This window comes from Scardinius erythrophthalmus (assembly GCF_964197995.2).
Source record: "Scardinius erythrophthalmus genome assembly, chromosome: 16".
Lineage (NCBI taxonomy): Eukaryota > Metazoa > Chordata > Actinopteri > Cypriniformes > Leuciscidae > Scardinius > Scardinius erythrophthalmus.
This window is the reverse complement of record NC_138236.1, coordinates 25,805,345-25,831,884: the sequence shown is the minus strand read 5'-3', so window position 1 is coordinate 25,831,884 and position 26,540 is coordinate 25,805,345. Positions and strand designations below refer to the sequence as shown.

Sequence of the window (26,540 nt, the reverse complement as noted above, 5' to 3'; positions counted from 1 at the left end):
CAGTGTATTGATTAATAAGCTCTATTAAATCCTCAGGGTCCTTTTGTGCATATTGCCAGTATATGTGCAGCAGTGCTGAGCAGAGTCATGTCCATCTTCACCGGTGTGTACGAGGTAAAAATCAGCCCCTGTGAGCTTGTTTGTGTGTGTGTGTGTGTGGCATTAATATGTGAGTTACTCTACCGAAGCTGCTGACCTTAATTGCTGATCTAGGATCAAGTTACTTTTCATTGGCATATAAATTCCCTCAACCATCACGGGTTATTTTATGAGTAGACAGATGCCAAAACTGGTCTCTGATCAACAGTTAAGAACTGCTTTAGAATGTTATACTCAGTTTAATATTACAATCTGTGTGCGTTTCTAAAGTTTATGAATTTAAATATGTTCTAGAGACATACTAATTGCATATTTCTGTGCTCTCATTCCCTGTATCCTCATCTTATCCCTATCTCATTGTTTCTCCCCTAATACCTCATTATTTTCGTCTGTCTGTAATAATAGTGATGGTATTTTTTGGCATGCGTCTTGAATGTGTGTGTCCTGATGCTGTTATTTTAACCCCACCCAAATCACCCAGAATAGTGCCCATGTTCAGGATCTGCTGGTGTGTGCCTGTGCGGTGGGAGTGGCCACCTGTTTCGCCGCCCCAGTGGGAGGCAAGTCACGCCCACTTTTACCCAGCATGCATTGCGTTGTACCATGTATATGCACTCTACATCAGAGTTCAAAACATAATATTTATTCCTCTCTCATCTCCGTACTACGGTGTACATTTTAGGACATCGTCAGACCTCAGTCATACAATGACAAGGCGTCATGCCTCAGACTAAAAGGCTTCAGTCACAGGACAAAACGGCATCGTGCCTCAGACTGAAAGGCTTCAAGTCTCAGGAAAAACTACGTCAGGTCAGGTCTGGTGCAAGTAGACATCGGACAAATTGGACTCAGATTAAAAGTTATCAGACAAAAAGACATCAGCCGAAAAGTTATCAGACAAAAAGACATCAGACGAAACGGACTCAGATTAAAAGTTATCAGACAAAAAGACATCAGACGAAAAGTTATCAGACAAAAAGACATCAGACGAAACGGACTCAGATTAAAAGTTATCAGACAAAAAGACATCAGACGAAACGGACTCAGATTAAAAGTTATCAGACAAAAAGACATCAGACGAAACGGACTCAGATTAAAAGTTATCAGACAAAAAGACATCAGACGAAAAGTTATCAGACAAAAAGACATCAGACGAAACGGACTCAGATTAAAAGTTATCAGACAAAAAGGCATCAGACGAAACTGATTCAGAATAAAAGTTATCAGACAAAAAGACATCAGCCGAAAAGTTATCAGACAAAAAGACATCAGACTAAACGGACTCAGGTGGAGTGTGACGTGTCACGCTGCCCCGCCCCATATGACGTCACGCGGTTCATAACAAGCAAACTGGTGTGGAACGGTAGATGATGGCAGATGGAGGTAAGTCGCTCCTGATTTAATTTTAACGATAACTTCAACTTGTTACTACAGTTTGCCAACGTACAAGCTAACGTTAGCTAATTGCAATATTACAAACTTTTAAACGTGCACACAATACTCATGAAATGCATGTTCTCCTGTGTGTACAACTGAATTAGTTTAGCATTTAATTAAAATCGTTAAAATTAAATCTATCAGGAGCGACTTACCTCCATCTGCCATCATCTACCGTTCCACACCAGTTTGCTTGTAATGAACCGCGTGACGTCATATGGGGCGGGGCAGCGCGACACGTCACATTCCACCTGAGTCCGTTTAGTCTGATGTCTTTTTGTCTGATAACTTTTCGGCTGATGTCTTTTTGTCTGATAACTTTTTTTTCTGAGTCCGTTTCGGCTGATGCATTTTTGTCTGATAACTTTTAATCTGAGTCCGTTTCGTCTGATGTCTTTTTGTCTGATAACTTTTCGGCTGATGTCTTTTTGTCTGATAACTTTTAATCTGAGTCCGTTTTGTCTGATGTCTTTTTGTCTGATAACTTTTCGGCTGATGTCTTTTTGTCTGATAACTTTTAATCTGAGTCCGTTTTGTCCGATGTCTACTTGCACCAGACCTGACACCTGACGTAGTTTTTCCTGAGACTTGAAGCCTTTCAGTCTGAGGCATGATGCCGTTTTGTCCTGTGACTGAAGCCTTTTAGTCTGAGGCATGACGCCTTGTCATTGTATGACTGAGGTCTGACGATGTCCTAAAATGTACACCGTACCTTTCTCTTATTTAGTGTGTTTGTGGTATGTGTGTAAAGCTTTGGTTTGCCTTTCGTTGCGACATTGAACGAATCCACAAAAATTTTATTCACTTAATCCTTTGCTTCTTTTTATCCATCATTCCCTTTATTTCTGCTTCCATTCGGCTGTACTCTTTCTTATTTCTCTTTCATCTTTACTTCTCTCTCCCTCCCACGCAATGTACTCGCTGACATTCCAAATCTATTCTTCTCTTTACATCCCTTCATCTCCCTCCCCTCTAACACCCTTGTTCTCCTTTTTGCTTTCACCTCAAACTCCCCCTCTCTCTCTCTCTCTCTCTCTCTCTCTCTCTCTCTCTCTCTCTCTCTCTCTCTCTCTCTCTCTCTCTCTCTCTCTCTCTCTCTCTCTCTCTCTCTCTCTCTCTCTCCCCCCCCTCTCTCTTTTCTGTCTTGGTGTCAGTAGAACCCCTATTGTTACACAGACATACTGACAGTAGGATGTGCTGTTGGGGTGGGCTGCTGTTTCGGGACTCCTCTTGGAGGTAAAAAATCTCCCCTTCTTTCTGTCCCTGTTGATTTCAGTTCCTCTTCATTCTCTTTCAGCTTGATGCCTGCTGAAAAATTAACCTCATCAACTCTTCACAGTTAAAAGCACCCGGGTGTTATAAATTCATATGCTGTGCATGTTTTATGTATCTTAAACAGTGTGTATACTCAGAGGAGAGCATGATAAAGAGTGTGCTAAAACATTTAAGTACTTTTAGAGAGTGAATGTGGATTTCTAAGTGTATGTGTGTGAAATTGTGAATGTAAATTCCTTTTGAGCTTGCATAACATTTTTTTTTTCTCTCGTTAAGATCTTAAGATCTTTGATGATGATAAAATACTTTGCTTAAAGGAGACATGCAATGCATTTTCAGACCTTTATATTATGTTTCTGGAGGTTAGCTTATAACTGGGGTGCCCAATCCTGCTCCTGCCGATCGACTGTCCTGCACAGTTCATCTCCAACCCTAATCAAACACACCTGCCTTTAATTTTCAAGTGATCCTGAAGACCTTAATTGGTTACTTCAGGTGTGTTTGATTGGGGTTGGAGATAAACTGTGCAGGACAGTCGATCGGCAGGAGCAGGATTGGGCACCCCTGGCTTATAACATAAGCAAAGTTTTTAGCACCAAAAAGTTCAAATATTTGTAAAAATGATCTCGTTCCATCCTTATTTTAAATGCCATTCCTGAAATCTTAAGTAAATGCCCGCTGCCATGAATTTAATCATACAGTATACACGTATCTATATACGTACTGCATAAACTACATCAGCATATATTCAACTTGACTATGCTTTCTTCACACAATATATTATTCACCTCAAGAAAACATTGTTAATCCATGTACAGTGTGATTTTTACTTATTTGACTAGCGGCACTCAATGACACACTTGGTCTCATAATAGCTAAATATTTATTACAAACACACTTAAATATCTTCCTTCTTTCTTCTTTACTTTATTTATATAGCACAAGTAAACACAACTGATGTTGACCACTGTGCTTTACATAACAAAGCATGAAAAGGAGAAACATCACAATTAAACAATATAATCATACCCTCATAAAACATTAAAATTAAGGAAATGCCTGTTCGAAGAGATATAACTTTAGTTTAAGTTTAAACTCATATAAGGAAGTCAACGATCTCAGCGAGGAGGGGATGCTATTCCACAGCCTCGTACGGATAACAGCGAAAGCACGATCCCCTCTCGACTTTAATCGAGAATGTGGCAGGGACAAATAAAAATTTCTAGAGGACCGTAGACATCTACCAGGCACATTAGCAGTCAGAAGTTCGGATAAATTAGAAGGTGCAAGACCATGTAATGATTTAAAAACAAGCAACAATAATTTCAAGTCAACCCTATAGCGCACCGGCAGCCAGTTAAGCGACAATAAAATTGGAGTGATATGTTCATGTCTGCGGACCCCAGTTAGGAATCTGGCAGCAGCGTTTTGGACCATTTGAAGCCCTGTAATAGAAAACTTGAGTAATCCTGCATATAAGGAATTACAATAATCCAGGCGGGACAGAACAAATGCATGTATAGTTCTTTCAAGCTCTAATGGTGATAAGAAAAACTTTACTCTGGGTAGCAGCTTCAAGTGATAAAAACATGATTTAACTACTGTGTTTATATGTTTATCAAGCTTAAGAGAGGAATCCAACGTAACTCCCAGACTCCTAACAGTAGGTTTAATATCACAAAATTGGTTTGCAGCATTAAAGGTGGTTTTTCCATTTCCTATGGAGGGCCCAAACACAATAGCCTCAGTTTTGCTTGCATTCAGATGTAAAAAATTTGCGGACATCCAGAATTGTATTTCATTTAAACATGCAAAAAGGGTTTCCAGGCCCTTTGAGTCAGTACGTTTAAAAGGCAGATAGATTTGAGTATCGTCTGCATATAAATGAAAAGACACTCCATATTTCCTAAGAATTGATCCCAGCGGTAACATATATAATGAGAACAAAGTAGGAGCCAAAATGGAACCTTGTGGAACGCCACTGGCAAGAGGAGTTACAGATGAAACAGAACCTCCAATGCTAACTGAAAAGGTTCTATCTGTAAGATAAGACTTGAACCAATTGAGAGCATTTCCTCTGATGCCCACAAACTTTTCAAGACGTGATAATAAAATACTATGGTCAACAGTAACAAATGCTGCACTCAGATCTAAAAGAATTAGAATGACAGAATCCCCAGAATCAATAGATAAAAAAATATCATTCAAAACTCTTAAAAAAGCCGATTCAGTACTGTGGTTGATCCTAAAACCAGACTGGAATTTTTCAAGAATACTATTCTCATCAAGAAAGCTCTGTAACGGTAGTAACACAGTTTTCTCAAGAATCGTAGAAATAAATGATAAATTTGAAATGGGTCTGAAATTTGATAGATCTGTAATGTCCGTGTTTGGCTTTTTCAATACAGGTTTCACCATGGCATGTTTACAGAGGGCAGGAACAAAACCTGAGTGAAGGCACATGTTTATAATGGACAAAATCCAAGACCCAATGTTATGAAATACTAATTTGAAAAACCATGTAAGCACAATATCAAGAGATGAGATAGTAGGCTTGAGCATAGCGACTATATCTGTTAGACTGGTTTAAGTAATTGGCTCAAAGGAATTTAAAAACCTGGTTGCTGTGGGAGTATCTGAAAAGTCAATGGTGGAAGGTACTATAGACTGTTTAATTTTAACTAATTTCTCCACAAAAAAATGTAAGAAATTTTCACATGTAGAAACAGATTCAGTCAGATAATTATTAGCCACAGGATTAAAAACCGAATTTAAAACCTTGAATAACATCCTAGGATTGTTTGAGTTTCTCGCTATCAACTCAGAGAAATAATTAGACTTTGCTGTTTTAACAGCTCTTTGGTATGACCATAACGCTTCTCGTAATATCTCATAGGACACCTGGAGCTTATCCTTTTTCCATCTCCGCTCCGCTCTTCGGCAGAGTTGTCTTAAGTGATGGGTTGGCTGATTTACCCATTGAACAAAATCGCATGCTTCAATAAGACTCAAAAAGTCTCTGGCTAGTGCTTAAAGAGTCAGAGCATACATGAACATTAAAATCACCAACAATTAAAAGTCTATTGTATTTAGTAGTATTACCCCCTAAAAAATCTGAAAACTCATTTAAAAAATCCAGTACCAACTTCGGTACCATATCATTTAAAAAATATGTACCTAACGGCCTTGCCTCAGTCAGAGGACAAAATACTTTGCACTGCCGTAGATTTCAGCACAAAATATAAAATAAAAAAACGTCAGCACGTACAGCATAAGAAAGAAAACTGGTGTCTGGTGTGTAAAGACAAACAAACTAAACTTTTGTTGTTTAATCGCTCGGGCACTTTGTTAAAAATAAACTTCAGCCATATATTTGTAACACTTTGATCTTTTGAAAGAGTATGTTTCAAAGCCATGAGAAAACCTCCTTGATTACATATGCATGTTGAGCATGTAGAGGAAAATCGCGATGTTACGTTTCTACCGATTTCAAATCCTGGCGTGGTGGAAGAAAATCCAGAAGGATTTTCATAATTACAAAAATTCATAATTTAAACTGGGAGTAGAGTAACCTCTTATATTGTGTAAATTTTAAGGACGTTGCGATTTTCCATTTCATGACCCCTTTAATAACATCCAGAAAGAACTATAAGCAGGAGCTTTTGAAAGCAGGATATATTAGGGATCCGCTGATAGAAGCCTGCTTTCAAACGCTCCCGTGTGAATCTGTGTAAGAATGCTTGAAGACAACATGTTTTTGAAGAGTTGATCATTGTAGCCAATCACAGACATATATGTTCAGCGCGTGAATGCAATGGCCAACTAGAGGTGTTTAAAAAAACGTTCAAAATGCTGGTATCATCACATTTTTAAAAATTCAGTATCGACTTGGTACCGAAGTTGGTACTTTTGTTAACACTAGTTTGAATCCCATGTGGAACATGCCCAGACTGCAAGAGGTACCGTTGCCAGAAATTGTCCAAATGTTGCTTCTGTTCCAGACGTTGCTTAAAATAAATGCATTGCATTTATACAAAGAAATTTGTGTTTTGTGCTTTTGAGATTCACAAGAGCCTTTGGCTGTTTAGTGTGATGCACTTTGATCTGCTTGCTGTGATTGTTATGCTTGTCCTACATGCTGTATTTATTGTGCTTGCTGTGCTTAAAATACGGTGCCTTGTTCGGAGCTTGGCCCTGCATTTCTGCTTGCAGCTATATTTTTAAGTTATTGTTTATTAACAATCTAAATATTGATTTATTATTATTTATAAAATATTATTTATTGATTGTTGTTATTACTTTTCACCTCTCTTGCACCCTTCTGTTTACTCTCTGAACTTCTTTCTCTGCTGTTATTTAACTTTCTTTTTTCATCTATATTTATTCTTGCTCTCTCTGTCTCCCAGGTGTGTTGTTCAGTATCGAGGTCACGTCAACATATTTTGCAGTGAGGAATTACTGGAGAGGATATTTCGCTGCCACATTCAGTGCCTTCATATTCCGAGTGCTGTCCGTGTGGAACAAAGATTCTGGTGAGACATGCACACAAGCAGATATGATAAATGAATAATAAATTAATTTCATGGTATATGTCAAGCTGTCCACTGCTTACTGATCTCTTTAAATTAAAAATATTGCTTGGAGACAGGAAGTTTTATCCTACTTTACTGTCTTCATTTGGAATGGTTTTCATTTGTGGAGCAAAAATATACAAAGTAACTGGCAATATTGTGTTTAAAATGTAAATTACTCGTAATTAACTTGTTTATTGAACAATTTCAAGTAAAAAATTTTGGATCCAAAATTTCGGACTCAGTGTGCAAGGGCCTTCAAGTGTTGTTTTTTTTCCCCACAGTCACGATAACAGCTTTGTTTCGTACAAACTTCCGAATGGACTTCCCTTTTGACCTGCAGGAACTGCCAGCTTTTGCAATAATCGGGTGTGTATGTGAGTTAGTGTATGTGCATTTACTGTATGCTTGTGTATACATCATACATGTGTTCTTGCACCTCTAAAAAAACCTTTACCTTAAATGTAGCATTAATAGAAAATGTTTTGTAAAACTGTTGTTTCTTCAAATAGATGTTGCCATTTTTGTTCCTTAGCTGATATATTTCTAAATGTGTATGTGTGTGTGTGTAGGATCTCGTGTGGGTTTCTAGGGGCGTTCTTTGTCTATCTGAACAGACAAGTTGTTCTGATCATGAGGAGACAGACGGCTCTTACGCGCTTTCTCACAAAACAGCAAGTCACCAATTACACATGAATACTCTTTTTAAATACTGTTTTAGTTTTATTTAATAAACAGTTTTTACTGTTCTATACTTATTTATTATTCTACTATTTCACTTTTATTGCAAATGAATAAAAATCAAAACATCATTGTAACACGCCATCACAGTGGTAATTAATTACATCTGTGTGTGTTTGTTTGTTGTAGTCGGTTGATTTACCCTGGTGCCGTGACACTAATTATATCCTCCTTCACATTTCCTCCGGGCTTCGGCCAGTTCATGGCTGGAGAGGTGTGTATTTACTTTTTTTTAAGTAGACGTCTATAGAGCAGTGTTACTTAAAGTTAAGTGCGCTCAGTAAGGTTTTCTTACGTTTCACTTGCTTGCTTATCTTTGTATGTACTGTATATTGTGTTCATTTAGATTTGCTTTTATGTTTATGCTATAAAGCGCATCTAGCACTGGCATTTTTTCACATATTATTATTATTATCCTTATTTTTGTTATCTATGGCACCTCATACATGACACACCTGAGAAAAAAAATGGATATTATGAATACACTTGAACAATTAATCCCCACAACTTGTTAATTTATGGCCATGCTTTATTAATTTGTTCTCTTGTTTTAGTTAAATCATTAGCCATGTTGTATTTTAATTTAGTTCAATTGTGGCCACAATATCTGGTCCCCCCCCCACATCATGTGCGGGTCATCGTAATTATTGGTAACTCTTGATGTATTTGAAATGACTGGTCATGTGACCCAAACATGTCGGCATCCATAAAGGGGTGACCCACTCCATGTAGAAACAGCTTTTTTAAGACCGATGCCTAGATTCTTCATCTCATGCGAGTATTCATCATGTTACGGATATTTGCTGTTCATGATTTGTTTAAAACTAGTAATTAGCAAAAAATTACTGAGTGCCCCTTTAAATTGAGATTAATATCCTTACATAGTTCCAACACCATTCTATAACAGAAAAGGTTTTCACTTTCTGAATGTCAACTTCATTTGAAGCTAGTTTATTGAGCTACAACACTGCCATTAAAGAGCTGCAATAGAGAAAGCAAGCGTGGAGTCTTTGTTTAAGGTTTCTCTTTTGTCTCACAGCTGATGCCCAGAGAGTGCATTAATTCACTATTTGATAACTTCACTTGGACAAAGATCTGGGGTTTACCGGCCCCTCCCGGATTGGGTCGCTCTGCTGCCTGGCTCCACCCACAAGTCAGCGTCTTCGTCATCCTCCTCCTCTTCTTTGTCATGAAGGTGCTCGTCTGTTGTTTGACTGCTATGGAAAGATTTCTATAACCATATTTCATAACGTATGCTGTGTGAATGCTAATTTCCGTTTCCTCCCACATTCATACATGCTTAGTTCTGGATGTCTGCGGTCTCTACAACAATGCCGGTCCCTTCTGGAGCTTTCATGCCTGTTTTTATATTGGGTCAGTCATTCTTTTCTCATTTTTAAGCATAAAATGTAACTTTTTGATGTTTTTCGAATTATACTAAGAGGCATTTTACTTGCTAAAAATGTATGAACTATCAATCAGAGGACAGGTCAGGTAGAAGATTGCGTGCAATAGGTTTTCCAGCAAAGTTTTGATCATGTTGATAATTTAAAGGCCTTAGAAATTTGTGTATAGGGTTAAAATAATTAGATAATAAGATAATACATATTATAATTTTAATTGTAATGTGACTGAGATAATATGATAATGTTTCTGAAACAAGCAGGAGCAGCATTCGGCCGTTTGGTGGGTGAGATCATGGCCACGCTTTTCCCGAACGGAATTCTGTTTGATGGGATCGTGTATCAAATCCTGCCTGGAGGCTACGCAGTGATAGGTCTGCAAATATTCCCCTTCCAGACAATCCTTCACACCCCTAAAATCCCTTTTTACTCTTATAGTAGCAGATTTCTAATTCTCATATGCTTTCCCTTTCAAATTGTCGAAATCTGATGCTTTGCTTGTCCCTGTGTGTGTGTGTGTAGGGGCAGCAGCTATGACAGGAGCAGTCACACACACAGTTTCAACTGCAGTGATCTGTTTTGAACTGACGGGTCAAATCTCACACATTCTGCCCATGATGGTGGCTGTGATTCTTGCCAACATGGTGGCACAGGGCTTACAGCCATCTCTTTATGACTCCATCATTCAGGTCAAAAAGCTGCCCTATCTCCCAGAGCTCGGCATTGGCCACATCAGGTACATCTACTAGACCTCTGGAGGCTGACGTATTTAGATGCGATATTGGATCTGAATTGATGATAGTGTCTTTGACCTTTGTTTCCCCTCAAATAGTATAACTTGTTTATTTGATGATGTGGCTCTTTATGTCCCACACAAGGGAAATGAAAAAATGATGGACAGAAACTACCTTGGCTCTTGACATCAAATATCTGTCTCTCTCTTTCTCTGCATGGCAGTAAATATAATATCTTTGTGGAGGACATCATGGTGAAGAAAATAAAGTTTCTGTCACCTCAGTCCACTTACAGAGAGCTGAAAGATCTGCTGGAGTCCACGTCTCTCAAAACCATCCCGCTCGTTGACTCCAAAGGTCTGTGTTGGGTGAATAAAAAAATGTATGTGGGGGAAAAAAATCTGAATCATGTGTATGAAGTCACATCGTCAGAAAAATAAAGTTGCAATTATAAGAAATAGTTGCAGTTGTAAAATTCAGTCACATTGTGCGATATTAGGAGAAACGGATATAAAGTCACTCCAAAGATACAGTATGGAAGACTATTTCCACTGTAATTGTGAGATAAGTAGTCTGATTATGGGAAATAAAGTCACAGTTACAAGAAACAAAATACATTCTCAGTTATTATATATAAAGTCAGATTATTAGATATAAAGTCAACATTAACTCTTTCCCGTCAGTGTTTTTGTTTTAAGTTGCCAGCCGGCCAGCCATTTTGATTGTTTTTACAAAACCTTCATGGCCCCTAGAATATGTATGAATATCTGAACATACAATATGTGACCCTGGACCACAAAACCAGTCACATGGGTACAATTTTTTAAATTGAGATTATTCATAATCTGCAATCTGAATAAATAAGATTTTCATTGATGTATAGGGCGATATTTGGCCGAGATTCAACTATTTGAAAATCTGGAATCTGAGGGTGCAAAAAATCGAAACATTGAGAAAATCGCCTTTAAAGTTGTCCATTTATGTTTGCGATTTTGCTTCATTCACTCACAAAATTAAATGTTTTATATATTTACGGTAGGAAATTTACAAAATATCTTCATGAAACATGATCTTTACTTAATATCCTAATGATTTTTGGCATAAAAGAAAAATCAATAATTTTGCCCCATACAATGTATTGTTGGCTATTGCCACAAATATACCCGCACGACATGTGACTGGTTTTGTGATCCAGGGTCACATATATCAAAAGAAAGAACATTTTTATTAAAAAAAAAAATAAAAAAAAAATTCTTGCTTCATGCCATGAACCTTGCATGCATTTTATATGAACGCTTAAATGTGGGTAAGTTTCAAAAAGCTACGTTTTGAACAAAAAGTTGCGCAAAATCTCATTTTTGTTGACCACTACGTCTGGATCGGATTCAGAACGATGATCATGAAAACAGACCGAGGAGATCGTGTCCATCAACACCCCCAAAGCTTGCAGTCATATAGCTATTTGTGGGTTTGACATTTAATTCAATACCGTTTGGCAGTTTTGATTTATATGCTATTTAATGTTTGATGATCGCGCTACACGTAAGCAATGCTTGTTTCTGCTGCTGCTTCACATTTTGATCCGGAGAACTAGTACTATTTCAGAAGATGCGTCGTAATAGCCCACCCTACAGTACAAAAGTGAAATCATGGATTTACGGAAATTTCAGTCAATGGCGGTGAAAGAATTAAGAGAAATAGTCACAATGGTGAGATACAAAGTCAAATTGTGAGAAATAAAGTCTCAATTACGAGAAACAGTCACAACTATGAGGTATAAAGTGCATTTCATCAAACATGCATTTTAGTCTGGGACTAGACTTAAACTTTGTCTTTGAAACTGGGGGATAAAGTCACCTTGCAAGATGTGAAGTCACATTGTGAGAAATAAAGTCGCAATTATGAGAAGTTACAATTACCTTTTTTTCCCCTTGAAGGCAGGAACAGCTTTTGTGCCACGCTGTTCATCGCTGGTCAACCAGCATGGTCTTTCTGGTGAAGCTGGTTGACCAAGGATGTCTGGCTGGTTTAACTAGTTAATATATACTGATGATCAACTAAGCTAGACTTTTCAACAGGATCTTGTAACATGTGTAGGTGTATGATCATGATTCCTGCGAATATTTGAAATTGATGTAAATGTAAATTCTTTTCCTATTCCCAGAGTCAATGATTCTATTGGGCTCAATAGAGAGATGTGAACTTCAGGCCGCCTTTGATTGGTGGCTCTCAGCCGAGAGGCGGGTTTATAACCGAGGTGAGGGCGTGCCCAGCCCGGGGTCACAGGTCAGCTGGGAGTCCTTCACCTTCGTGGATGAGGAGGTCGGAGAGGAGAATGGAGATAAGGTGAGAGGAGCTTTTCTCACACACTGCTGTTCCTAGAAGGCCGTCTAAGAGAATGTCTTTGTTTTTGTTTTTTGCTCAGAGGTTGATTTTAAGTTCTCTGATCTGACATCAATAAGCAGAGCTTTATGCCAAATCAATGTTCTTTTCTGAAAATCAAGCAAATAATCTGAGTGTACTAATCTTACAGTGTAACTAAAATGATTAACAGGGTAACACAGTCTCTGAAGAGCGTAACGGCCCACTGGGGTCCCCTAAAACCACAGACATCTCCACTAATCACACCACATCTGGTGAGTATATACATGTTACCCAGAGGTTTTATCTAATTGACAACTCACCATACTTCGTGTTAGAATGCATTCATGGAGCTCATTGATTCCAGCTAAATGTTTACCAGAAGAGATTTGTGACATCAACACTGACCTGTTTAAGTTGATCCTAACAGGTGCCCTGCAGTCCATGAGGAGGACGCTTCATCGTCTTTTCTCCTCATCTTCCTCATCGGGGCAGACTGAGCCAGAGGTGTGTCTTTTAACACGATTGTCACTTACCAAGGCAGCACAACCTAAAGATGTGTCACTTACTGAAAACATGAGTGCATTTTAAAGCAGGAAATCATCTATGCCATGCTGTTGATTACTTCAGATGATAATTTTATCCCTCATTTTGTCTTGTGTACAGTAATGGACCTACAATGGAAGTCTATTAATGCATTACAGGTTTTTTGGCTTTACATTGACATTACAGGAGTTTGGATATACAAAGGTTTGCACAGACAAAGTTGTTAAGCAATTTTTTTGGGTATTTGTTTATAGTCAATTCAAATGTATTTATATAGTGATTATACATTTATTTATATAGCACACAATAGACATTGTTTCAAAGCAGCTTTCGAGGCAGACCGTTTACATTTTGCAACAAAACAAGCAATGAGATTATATGCATATATATATCGCTTTACTTATGTGTGCTGTATGCATATGTAATAGGACACTTTTATATATCCAATTTATATAAAGAGCAGGGTGATAATATAGTTACGTTGTGACTAAATTAATTATATATTACATTATATAATTATTATAATTTTTTTTTAGTTTATCCCTGTCTTGCCTAATAGACTTCCATTGTAAATATTTTATGTTAATAACAGCATGTCCAATTTCCAGTATTTCTGCTATAATTGTGACAACAGCTGTTTGTTTTCACATTTTTGTTATAAACATAAACTGGGAGTATGATATTAATAATCTAAATATTATGAAAAATATTAAATAGGGGCCTGGACCCCTGGTTGAGAATCACTGGAATATAGTAAAAAAATATAGTATTACTATATTTTCATACAATAGCTCCTAGTATTTAAAATTAATTGCTTTAAAAAATTAACATTTATTTTAATTAGATGGAGACAAATCTCACATTTTTATATTTTTGTGTTTTAAAAGCTGGTTGTGACAGGTTTTGTCCTTTTCACTTCACTGAGAGCACAATTTCACATCAGCAGTTATCAGCTCTCACCTGCAGGTGGCGTCAGATATGCTGTGTGGGGCATTTAGATTTGCAAAACAAGATGAAAAATTCAAGGGGTTATTTTTACTGTGAATTGTGATGTTATCCTCCAAACATTCATGTACTGCTTCCGACACTCCGTCTACCTCTCATTCCTCTCTGTAGAGCCCTGCAGCTCCTCCTGTAGCTGATAACATGACTCCTGAAGAGGTAGAGTAATGCATTGATTTATTACCACTGCAGTCCAGACAGACGGACACAATTAGCACATCAATTCCAGTCAGTCACTCATAGTGACCCTGATTATGTTGTGTTGGGGGTGTTCAGATCAAAGCTTGGGAAGAGGAAGAGCTGGATAAGCCGATTGACATTGATCAGATCCGTGTTGACCCCTCACCTTTTCAGCTGGTTGAGAGAACATCTCTGCATAAGGTAATCCACAATCCGATTGAGATCACATATGAAATACTGAGTATTATGTTGAGGATTTATATCTTTCCAAGTGAATTATGAACTATTCTTTTATCTGTATGTGAATGTCAGTCCAAAGCTCTCATTATTTCATGCCCTCTGGGTAATGTTTTTTTGATAAAAAAAAAACATCTTCATTATTTCCTGCATTCAGGAGTTGTAACAGAGTGAAATATCTGTTACAGTTTTTCCATATACATAGGATTTTTAATTCCATTCCTCTATGGATATAGAAAAACGTAAATATCTGTCACAATAAATAAATAAATAAATATGCCCTAAAACAAATAAAAAAAAGACAAATGATTTTCAAAAAATGTATATGTAAATACATATTTATATATTGTGTGTGATTTTATACCATATATATATATATATATATATATATACATATATATATATATATATATATATACACTTACCTAAAGGATTATTAGGAACACCTGTACAATTTCTCATTAATGCAATTATCTAATCAACCAATCACATGGCAGTTGCTTCAATGCATTTAGGGGTGTGGTCCTGGTCAAGACAATCTCCTGAACTCCAAACTGAATGTCAGAATGGGAAAGAAAGGTGATTTAAGCAATTTTGAGCGTGGCATGGTTGTTGGTGCCAGACGGGCCGGTCTGAGTATTTCACAATCTGCTCACTTACTGGGATTTTCACGCACAACCATTTCTAGGGTTTACAAAGAATGGTGTGAAAAGGTAAAAACATCCAGTATGCGGCAGTCCTGTGGGTGAAAATACCTTGTTGATGCTTGAGGTCAGAGGAGAATGGGCCGACTGATTCAAGCTGATAGAAGAGCAACTTTGACTGAAATAACCACTTGTTACAACCGAGGTATGCAGCAAAGCATTTGTGAAGCCACAACACGCACAACCTTGAGGCGGATGGGCTACAACAGCAGAAGACCCCACCGGGTATCACTCATCTCCACTACAAATAGGAAAAAGAGGCTACAATTTGCACGAGCTCACCAAAATTGGACAGTTGAAGACTGGAAAAATGTTGCCTGGTCTGATGAGTCTCGATTTCTGTTGAGACATTCAGATGGTAGAGTCAGAATTTGATGGCTACTTCCAGCAGGATAATGCATCATGTCACAAAGCTCGAATCATTTCAAATTGGTTTCTTGAACATGACAATGAGTTCACCGTACTAAAATGGCCCCCACAGTCACCAGATCTCAACCCAATAGAGCATCTTTGGGATGTGGTGGAATGGGAGCTTCGTGCCCTGGATGTGCATCCCACAAATCTCCATCAACTGCAAGATGCTATCCTATCAATATGGGCCAACATTTCTAAAGAATGCTTTCAGCACCTTGTTGAATCAATGCCACATAGAATTAAGGCAGTTCTGAAGGCGAAAGGGGGTCAAACACAGTATTAGTATGGTGTTCCTAATAATCCTTTAGGTGAGTGTATATATATGTGTGTGTATATATATATATATATATATATATATATATATGTAACGGGGTTCAATATTATATTGCAAGGAAGGAAGAAGACAGGGGTCGGCGTGACTGAAACACTCACTTTTATTTAACAAAAGACACAAATAAACAAAAAGGGCGCACGTAGCGCATTCACCGTGCCACGCACAGCAATAACAAAACGGGACAAATAACAATCACAGCTTCCACAAAACACAGCGTACAGGTGAGGTTCCAGTCCAACTCTCTCTCTCATCTCCTCCCGCATGCTGGCTTATATCCGGTCTCTCCACACCAATCACTGCAATCAGACACAGGTGTTCATCATTTTGCACTTGACCTACTTACTCACCGATCGGCCCCCTCCTTTCTCTCCTGCTACAGACTTCGCAAAACCACGCCCCCCTCGCCACAATATATATACTGTAATATAATTCTTATTACATTTACATTTATTCATTTAGCAGATGAGAACAATAGAAGCAGTTAAACTAATAGTAGGACAACAATATGCAAGTGCTATGACCCTTCCCAGTTTAATCCAACACAGTACATGTTAACTTTTTTTAAATAATAGAATAGAATAGAAGAGAAAGCGTTAGTATTACTGGATCAAGTGCTGTCGAAAAAGAAGAGTCTTCAACTGTTTCTTGAAAGTGGCTACAGACTCAGCAGCTCTGCTTGAGTTAGGCAGATCATTCCACCAGCAGGGAACAGTCGTGGTAAAGGTCTGAGAAAGAGATTTTGTGCCTCTTTGAGATGGCACCACAAGACGTTGTTCGCTTGCAGAGTGCACGTTTCTGGATGGCACATAATCTGAAGTAATGAGTTTAAGTAAAAGGGAGCAGAGCCAGTGGTTGTTCTGTAGGCAAACGTCAGTGACTTGAATTTGATGCGAGCGGCAACTAGCAACAAGTGCAATTTTGCTCTTTTCGGCTCGTTAAAGACCACTCAGGCTGCAGGATTCTAGATCAGTTGTAGAGGTTTGACCATGCAAGCTGGAAGACCAGCCAGGAGAGCATTACAATAGTCCAGTCTGGATAGAACTAGCGCTTGGACAAGGAGTTGTGTAGCATGCTCTGATAGGAAGGGCCTGATCCTCCTAATGTTGTACAAGGCAAATTTATATGACCGGGCAGTTCTAGCAATGTGGTCTGTGAAGTTCGATTGATCATCAATTACAACTCTAAGGTTCCTGGCTGACCTTGATGGAGTTATGGATGACGAGCCTAGCTGAATGGTGAAGTTGTGATGAAGTGTTGGGTTGGCCGGGACCACGAGCTGTCTTCGCAAGGTTTAGTTGAAGGTGGTGTTCCTTCATCCAGCCAGAAATGTCTGTCAGGCAGGCTGAGATACGATCAGCTACCGTCGGATCATCAGGCTGGAATGAGAGGTAGAGTTGTGTGTCATCAGCGTAGCAGTGATAGGAAAAACCATGTTTCTCAATCACAGATCCTAGTGATGTCATGTAGATGGAGAAGAGAAGTGGTCCCAGCACTGAGCCCTGAGGCACTCCAGTAACTAGATGTTGGGTCTTAGACACCACACCCCTCCACTACACCCTAAAGGACCTACCTGAGAGATAAGACTTGAACCACTGGAGTGTGTTTCCAAGATACCCTTCATCTTTAGGATTGACTGGAGGATCTGGTGGTTAACTGTGTCAAAGGCAGCCGACAGATCCAGCAGGATGAGAACTGAGGATTTGGAAGCTGCTCTTGCCAGTCTCAGAGCTTCAATTACTGAGAGCAGGGCATTCTCAGTTGAGTGTCCGCTTTTGAAACCAGACTGATTGTTGTCCAAGAGGTTGTTCTGTGTAAGGAAGGAAGAGATCAGGGGCCGTATGTATAAAGCAACTCAGAGTAAAATTTTAGTCTCAAGTCTGTCAAAATTCTAAGAATGACGTCATTTTACTTTTTATTCCTAGACTTAAGAATAAGTGTGATTCATAAAGGTTCCTAAGTGTCAAGACTAGGTCTCAGCACCTAAATTATTTAAGAGAGCTGAAGAGGTCTCCTAACTTAGTTAGGAGTAACAAGATGGCAGCAAAAAGGAGGCCACGCACTTTTCAATGAAAATATGATGTATTGGAGTTACAGTAAATGATGACGGAGTTGATTTTATAGCAATGAAATGAAAGGAAAGTAATAATTACATTGTTGCCGACTGGAAAAAAGCAGCAGTGCACCGGTGATGACTTGAGCTCATCATTCCACAGTAAGCAGGGTCTTAATAGCACTATTGTGCCACTGACCACACCAAATACAGAAGTGGCTAAAGTGATGTGTGGAGTTTTTATTTATTTTTTATGACCCTACAAGTTTGCTTAAACCATCAAAATATGAGGAAAATAGTGTTTTATTCTTCCCTCAAATTTTAAAATATGTAAAATATATAAATATAAAAATAGTTTGGGCTGTACAGCAGCTCTAGAAGAAAATAGTGTCATTGTGCAGCTCAAGTAAGTTCAATGATGATTCATTTCCATTGTAAAAGATCATTAGTTATCTATTTAGTTCATTATACAGCCGCTCTGAGAAAACAGTGATGTCATTGTTCCAGTGGCGGTTCTACATTGAATTACACCCTGGGCGAGAGCCCCTTCGAGCGCCCCCCCTACGTGACGTCCTGGTTAGCGCCTATTTTGTATACCAAAACAATGGCCGCGTCAACGCCTACAACAAACACGCCTGACGAGGATTTCGAAATCTACACTCCTGACAATTTGAAAAGCAACGTGTGGCGCTACTTTGGGTTCCCAAAGAAACAGGGAAAAATCATGAGTAAGGACAAAGTGATGTGTAAAATATGTAGGACCAAACTCACACACCACGCGGCGACCAGCAACATGAGAGCCCAGCTGTCAACACTACATCCTGGCAAGCTGGAAGAGGAGGAGGGGTAGAGATTGGGGTCTTACTGAAGGCATTTAATGGTCAAAATATTATTAATAAATATTTGCATATATTCGAATATTAATAAACAAACGAACTTCGAATGTGATTTTTGGGCAAAAGTCAAAGCCCTAATGCAAAGCATTTTTTAAAATAAATTTAAATATTAAAGCTTCAGTGTCTTAATTAAATTATTTTATTATAATTAGATTAAATGATTGGTGTCATGCTGCAGTGACCTCATCCTTGCAGGCTCACTATTGGCTGATTCAGCGATTGAGGGCGGCCATTTTGTGTTGACATCACTGTAGTCCTTAGTTCACAACACTTAAGTGCCACTTCAGTCAGCATTTAAGAATCAGTCCTAGACTTTACTGAGAGTTGCTTGTACAGTAGCTTCTTTATAAAAGTCTCCTACTCTTAGAGAAGTCCTACTTTTTACTAAGAATTTTTTGACACTTAAGTCAAAGCTTAAGACTATTCTTAAGAGCATTTCTTAGAAGTTTTATACATACGGGCCCTGGTTGAAAACAACTCGTTCAAGTGTTTTCACAACGAATGGAAGAAGAGATACCGGTCTGTAATTTTCCAGATGTGCTGGATTTAGAGTGGGTTTCTAAAGCAGTGGGGTTACCTGAGCCTGCTTAAATGCTGTGGGAAAGGTACCAGTGTGAAGAGAGGTGCTTATGATGTGTGTGAGTGCCTCAACTGAGGATGAACTGGCTTGAACTAGGTTAGTGGGAATAGGATCAAGCAGACAGGTGGTAGGGCGATTGGAAAGGAGGAGTTTGGAGACTTCTGCCTCTGAAAGTAGAGAGAAGGAGGGTAGAATGTGTGTGTTAACTGGTAAATGTGTGTGTCAGTTTGTGGATTGGTAAATTGGGCGCTGATGGTGGTTGTTTTATTTATGAAGAATGTGGCAAAATCGTCAGCTGTTAGGGTTGATGAAGGAGGAGGAGGGTTGAGAAGAGAGGAGAAGGTTTTGAAAAGCATGCGAGAGTCAGAAGAATTGTTAATTTTGTTGTGGTAGTAAGTCATTTTAGCAGTAGAGATATTAGCAGAGAAGGAAGAGAGGAGGGATTGATAAAGACCAAGGTCAGTAGGATCTTTCGATTTGCGCCACTTCCTCTCTGCACCCCTGAGTTTAGAACGATGTTCACGGAGAACATCAGATAACCAGGGGGCAGAGGCTGTGGCGTGGGCTGGCCTGGAGGAAAGGAGGCAGAAGTTGTCTAAGCAGGATGTTAAAGTGGAGAAAAGAGTATCAGTTGCACTATTAGTAACTAGTGTTGAGAGCTGATCAGGAGGATGAAGTGTGGATGAGACCAGAGAGGATAGGCGAGAGGGTGAGAGAGTGAACATAGGTTTTGCCGAAAGGTGACCTGTGGAGGAGTGTGTGTTGTGTTCTGAGGCAGGTTGAGGTTGAGAGTGAGGAGGAAGTGATCTGAGGTGTGCAGTGGAGTGACCAGTGTATGGTCAGTGGAGGAGTAGCGTGTGTAAATAAGGTCCAGTTTGTTACCTGATTTGTAACTAGCCGCAGTAGATACTCATTTGAGGTCGAATGAGGCAAGCAGAGTGTGGAAATCAGCAGCCTGAGGTTTTTCTAGGTGGATGTTGAAGTCTCCAGGAACTATGAGATGAGTGCCATCCTCAGGGAAGGATGAGAGTAGCACATCAAGCTCCTCCAAGAAACTGCCAAGCTGACCTGGGGGACGATATAAAACTACAAAATGGATTTTAATAGGGCTAGTGATGGTAATTGAATGTGATTCAAATGAGCTGTTGTCACACAGAGGTGGTAAAGGATCAAATTTCCAATCATTTGAGATGAGCAGATCAGTACCTCCACCCCTACCAGTCAGGCGAGGGGTGTGTGAGAAAGTGAAGTTAGTGGAGAGGGCAGCCGGTGTGGCAGTGTCCTCTGGTCTGATCCAGGTCTCAGTCAGAGCCAGCCTGGGTCACACAGGCTGAGTCGTTGGTCTTTACACTCTTCGGTCGCACAGGTAGAGTCGTTGGTCTTTACACTCCTCGTCTTCACACGATGAGGGCTGCCGCGGTGCACTAACCTATTTTATACACGCTTAATACCTCGTTATTGAATACAGCAGGCCACGCCCTACTATTTAGCCAAGGAAACTCAAAAGTCACGACACACAAACAAATGCCACGTGGGCGCGCGTTTTACCAGAGTTAGACAGTAAATAAAACAAAGTTTCCTAGCAACAAAGAGCCGCGCTAAAATCTACTAGGAAAAATAAACACTCACAGACTGATGTTCTCTCCTGTTGATTAATTACACACTTATGAAATTAAGCATACAAATTATTCACAAATTATTTCACAAATCAGGATAGGGAAGTAATCACTCAGTGTTAACTGTTAAGTGTTTACTGATAAAAACTCGACTGTGAAACCTTTCATGAATCGGAATAGTGAAGTGGACTCGAGGAAGGGTAAACTGACCAAAAATGTGTTGTGAAATATTTCACAAATCACAGATAGTCTATGAGCCTAGCATGACCCGACTAGGTGAGCGTTTTGTAAACTTATAAGCTGATTTATCTAACGGCTTGGACCGTTATTCATTGGCACTGCCTGTTTGCCATTATTACACAAGAAAAAAGGACAGAGCAGTGAGAGAAACACTCTGAAGTGCGATTTTCACAAATCAGGTTCAATCTAAAACAAGTGATTGACAAATCAAGCAGGTCAAGATGACTTTTGGAGCTATATGCATTATAAAATTCACTGTGAATAAAACACTGATTTGGGACCGCGTCACCTGAATTCACAAATCATGAAGAATGGCATGCGATATTATTTGCATGTCTACGACAGCGCACTGCGGATTTATCTCAAAAGAAATATCAATATCAAACCGCAAACTATCTATTTATTTGCATTCAATTATTTTAATGCTTAAATGCTTAAAATTATTTGTAAGGATTTTGAATTTATTGTGTGCGTTTAATTAACGTTGACAGCCCTAACACACACACACACACACACACACACACACACACACAGTGGTGGCCAAAATTATTAGAACGGTAAGATTTTTTTAATGTTTTAAAAGAAGTCTCTTCTGCTCACCAAGGCTTCATTTATTTGATCCAAAATACAGCAAAATCAGTAATATTGTGAAATAATTTTACAATTTAAAATAACTGTTTTCTTTTGAATATTTTTTTGAATAAATTAATTTATTCCTGTGATCAAAGCTGTATTTTCAGCATCATTACTCCAGTCTTCAGTGTCACATGATCCTTCAGAAATCATTCTAATATGCTGATTTGATGCTCAAGAAACATTTGTTATTATTATATATAAATATATATATTTTTATTTTTTACTGTGCGTGTACACACACACACACACTGTTTGTTTCAGACTCACACGCTGTTCTCTCTGCTGGGTCTCAGTCATGCGTATGTAACCAGTATTGGTAAACTGGTTGGGGTGGTCGCACTTAAAGAGGTAAAGATGATTTATCGCCTGTGTCTACATTCACATTTACATTCTTTCTGTCATATGCTGGTGTGTCCGAGTAAATAATTCTGCTGTTCTCTCCTTTTCACACCCAGCTCCAGAAAGCAATCGAGGGTTCGACTCGTAGCGGAGTGCGACTGCGTCCCCCTCTGGCCAGTTTCAGAGACGCGAGACGCAAGGCCAAAAAGCCTTCTCATTCCCCTTCCATCCAGTCCTCTCCCACACGGGACAGAGAGCTGTGGAGCGAGGGAGTGACTAAAAGAGAGACTAAAGACGAGTCATTCAGAAGTTGTGTCCAGAAAGCGGAGAAAGAGTGCGACGTCGCCACGGGCAACAGCAGCAGGAGTACGGTCAGCACCTCGCAGGAGCAACTGCCTTCCCCTTCTTCTTCCACACTCCCTCTCTCCTCTCTTCACCCTGTGCCTGAAACAGAGGCGGATGCTGATAGAGAGAGTGATGAGGAGCCTTTATAGGTCTATTGTTTTGTAATTTACTTAAATTCAGCCCTCCAGGGGGAGGCAAACCATATTACGGTGCTGCCTTTGAGCCCAGCATGGGTCGCAGCGCTGCACCAGAGCTGCACAATCTGACTTGTTGGTTGATTCTCTACTCTCCGGACTGGACTCTTATGCTCTTTCTTAATAGATGTTTTTATTCAGTTGAGTTTCTTTTTGTTGTCTATTACATTTGTACATATGGACAGTCGGTCCGACACATCTCACTGAATGCCTTCCCCTCTCATTGCCAATCCATCCCAGTGTTTGTCTGCTGTACTTCTTATTATATCACTGTACAAATGAAAGATTTGTTACCTTGAGCTATTTATACCTGATCTGACCCTTAAAAACTACTTGTCTTGGTTTAACCCAATGTTTTCAGTTTAATTCAGATATACTAAATGTTTCGACTTGCTCATTTAAATGTTGCCACATGAAGCACATTTTAGGTTTCCTTTTTTTACACTGTAAATGTGAAATTTAGAGGAGTATTCAAGGTTCAATAATGTGTTGTTTTGGTAACCATGACTATTATAAATCATTTTCGGTAATTGAAATAAAATGTAAATATTCGATGAAAAAGTTCAGTTGAAATATGTTTAATTTGAAGTAAAATGTTAGAAAAAAGATATATAGAAATAAAAATAGAAACTCAGCATCACCAAATTATAAAAATGAAAACTGATAATATAAAAATAAACTAATTCAAAATGTTAATAGATGCTATAGTATATACATAATACTAGAATAACACTGATTTAATTAACAGAATTTGTGACAATGTTAATTACCACACAAACAAATTCTCTCTTTTTCTTAAAAAAAGTAAAAATCAAAGTTACAGTGAGGTACACAGTAAAAAAAAGAAAGAAAAAGTTTCTACCTTAAATTAAGTACAATTAACTTTGATGTTTAAGTAATTTCAACTTAAATTACATTAAATTGACTTTAAGAAAATTAGTTGAAACTTGTATAACTTAGTATAAAGTATAACTTGTAAAAAAAAAAGTAGAAAATTGCTTATTTTGATGAGTTAAAGCAATGTAAAAAATATATGTTGTCATAACTTATTGATCATATCACTTTTTACAGTATACTTACAATGGAAGTGAATGGCACAAATGTTTGGATTTAAAGGCAGAAATAAGAAGCTTGTTCTTTTATAAAAACACTAACATTAATTTGTCTTTTATTTTTAAGCGGTTTATTTTTTACAGCTGTTTTAAGTTATTTTGTCCGTACTAAAATCAGTTAACGCATAGTTTTTACATCATATGGCTATAATAATATAATAGTGAATATTTTAACATAAAAGTATTGCCCCCATTTACTTCCATTGTAAGTGCTTCACTGTAACCCAGATTTTTACTACTTTTTTACCTCCTTGTTTTGGGGGTTATTGTATGGAAGCTTGTTTCCGCCACAGAATAAAACATTTTAAAAGATAATTGCGACTTTTTATCTCACAATTGCGAGTTTACATCTCGCAATTCTGACTTTATTTCTCAGAATTGCGAGATATAAAGTCAGAATTGTCTCAAATAAAGTCGCAATTGCGTGTTATAAAGTCAGAATTGCGAGATATAGTTAGAATTGTGTTATAAAGTCAGAATTCTGACTTTTTCTCGCAATTGCGACTTTATATCACGCAATTCTGACATCTTTTCTCAGAATTGTGAGATATAAATTCACAATTGTGAGATATAGTCCAATTCTAAGGAAAAAAAGACTGACTTTTTTTTTTTTACCACAGAATAGTTTATATCTCACAATTCTGACTTTATAACACGCAATTGCGAATTTATATCGTGCAATTCTGACTTTATATCTCCCAATTGCGACTTTATTTCTCAGAATTGCGACTTTATTTCTCAGAATTGCGACTTTATATCTCGCAATTGCGACTTTATTTCTCAGAATTGTGACTTTATTTCTCAGAATTGCGACTTTATATCTCCCAATTGCGACTTTATTTCTCAGAATTGCGACTTTATTTCTCCCAATTGCGACTTTATTTCTCAGAATTGCGACTTTATATCTCGCAATTGCGACTTTATTTCTCAGAATTGCGACTTTATTTCTCAGAATTGCGACTTTATATCTCCCAATTGCGACTTTATTTCTCAGAATTGCGACTTTATTTCTCCCAATTGCGACTTTATTTCTCAGAATTGCGACTTTATTTCTCCCAATTGCGACTTTATTTCTCAGAATTGCGACTTTATATCTCGCAATTGCGACTTTATTTCTCAGAATTGCGACTTTATATCTCGCAATTGCGACTTTATTTCTCAGAATTGCGACTTTATTTCTCAGAATTGCGACTTTATATCTTCCAATTGCGACTTTATTTCTCAGAATTGCGACTTTATTTCTCAGAATTGCGACTTTATTTCTCAGAATTGCGACTTTATTTCTCAGAATTGCGACTTTATATCTCGCAATTGCGACTTTATTTCTCAGAATTGCGACTTTATATCTCGCAATTGCGACTTTATATCTCAGAATTGCGACTTTATTTCTCGCAATTGCGACTTTATATCTCAGAATTGCGACTTTATTTCTCCCAATTGCGACTTTATTTCTCAGAATTGCGACTTTATATCTCGCAATTGCGACTTTATTTCTCAGAATTGCAACTTTATTTCTCAGAATTGCGACTTTATATCTCGCAATTGCGACTTTATTTATCAGAATTGCGACTTTATTTCTCACAATTCTGACTTCATATCTCGCAATTCTGAGAAAAAAAGTCACAATTCTGATTTGATATATCGCAATTGTGAGAAAAAAAGTCAGAATTGTGAGATAAAAAGTCGCAATTATTATTATTTATTTATTATTCAGTGGCGGAAACAAGCTTCCATATTATTGACATTATGCTACATATAATGTAATTTAATCTTGTCCTGAACCTGGAATATTCCTTTAATCACTAGTCATTCGTTATGAAACAGTTTTGTTTACTACATAATTAAAGCTGCAAAGTCATTACTTTTATCATTGGATCTTTGATTATTCTATTGATGAATATCAGATGAATTTTTATTTGCCTGTAATTGTGTTCTAATGGTCTCAATAGCATGCAGGCTTTTTTGCCATGTCTTAAAAATACACAAAGTGCGCAATAAGGCTTTGTTTGCTTCATTTATTTGTTTCTTCGTTATTTTTGGGAAAAATAAACAAATAGCAATATTCTTGAAGGTCAGGGAGGTGTTTTGTTCGTGCAGGAAGAAGAGATGGGTATGGGTAAGAGAGAGAGAGAGTTGGATGGAGGACGAGGAAGAGCACATTGGAAGAATCATCTTATAACCTTCAGTAAAGCATGCATAGATATACAGTACGTGTCACAGAGCACTTTTATATCACACCTCTTATAGATCAGTCAGTCCCACATCAATGGATTTGTGTCTGTATAGTTTGCTGAACATGTTGAATCATAAATTTGATCATGACAGTGTTTCTTATCCAAAGTATTACTTTTTCTGAATATGATTCTTCCACCAAGAGGAGACAACACAGGGTTTGAGTTATAGACAGATAACATACGAAGGGAAAGAGGAGAGAAAGACAAGTTCACAGAAAGAAGGAGAGAGGTAGAGCAAAGGACCGTTTACAGCATCATGC

The 26,540-nt window shown here is 38.1% G+C and overlaps 1 protein-coding gene across 3 annotated transcripts in view; it reads left to right on the top strand.

The window, feature by feature from the left end:
- clcn1b (chloride channel, voltage-sensitive 1b) overlaps window positions 1–26,044 on the top strand; it is a 48,251-nt gene extending 22,207 nt beyond the window's left edge. For 2 of the 3 annotated variants that reach the window (XM_081387772.1, XM_081387771.1), the window contains 18 exons: window positions 37–114; window positions 2,694–2,772; window positions 7,218–7,343; window positions 7,667–7,751; window positions 7,955–8,056; window positions 8,253–8,337; window positions 9,163–9,318; window positions 9,428–9,497; window positions 9,787–9,900; window positions 10,049–10,262; window positions 10,484–10,617; window positions 12,425–12,606; window positions 12,815–12,896; window positions 13,052–13,128; window positions 14,284–14,328; window positions 14,446–14,550; window positions 22,318–22,404; window positions 22,512–26,044. In XM_081387772.1, coding sequence (XP_081243898.1) covers window positions 37–114; window positions 2,694–2,772; window positions 7,218–7,343; window positions 7,667–7,751; window positions 7,955–8,056; window positions 8,253–8,337; window positions 9,163–9,318; window positions 9,428–9,497; window positions 9,787–9,900; window positions 10,049–10,262; window positions 10,484–10,617; window positions 12,425–12,606; window positions 12,815–12,896; window positions 13,052–13,128; window positions 14,284–14,328; window positions 14,446–14,550; window positions 22,318–22,404; window positions 22,512–22,889 — 2,199 coding nt within the window. In that variant the 3' untranslated portion in view covers window positions 22,890–26,044. The remainder of the gene's footprint in view (window positions 1–36; window positions 115–2,693; window positions 2,773–7,217; window positions 7,344–7,666; window positions 7,752–7,954; window positions 8,057–8,252; window positions 8,338–9,162; window positions 9,319–9,427; window positions 9,498–9,786; window positions 9,901–10,048; window positions 10,263–10,483; window positions 10,618–12,424; window positions 12,607–12,814; window positions 12,897–13,051; window positions 13,129–14,283; window positions 14,329–14,445; window positions 14,551–22,317; window positions 22,405–22,511) is intronic. The other variant, XM_081387773.1, reaches the window with a different exon arrangement.
- The last annotated feature ends 496 nt before the right edge of the window (window positions 26,045–26,540 follow it).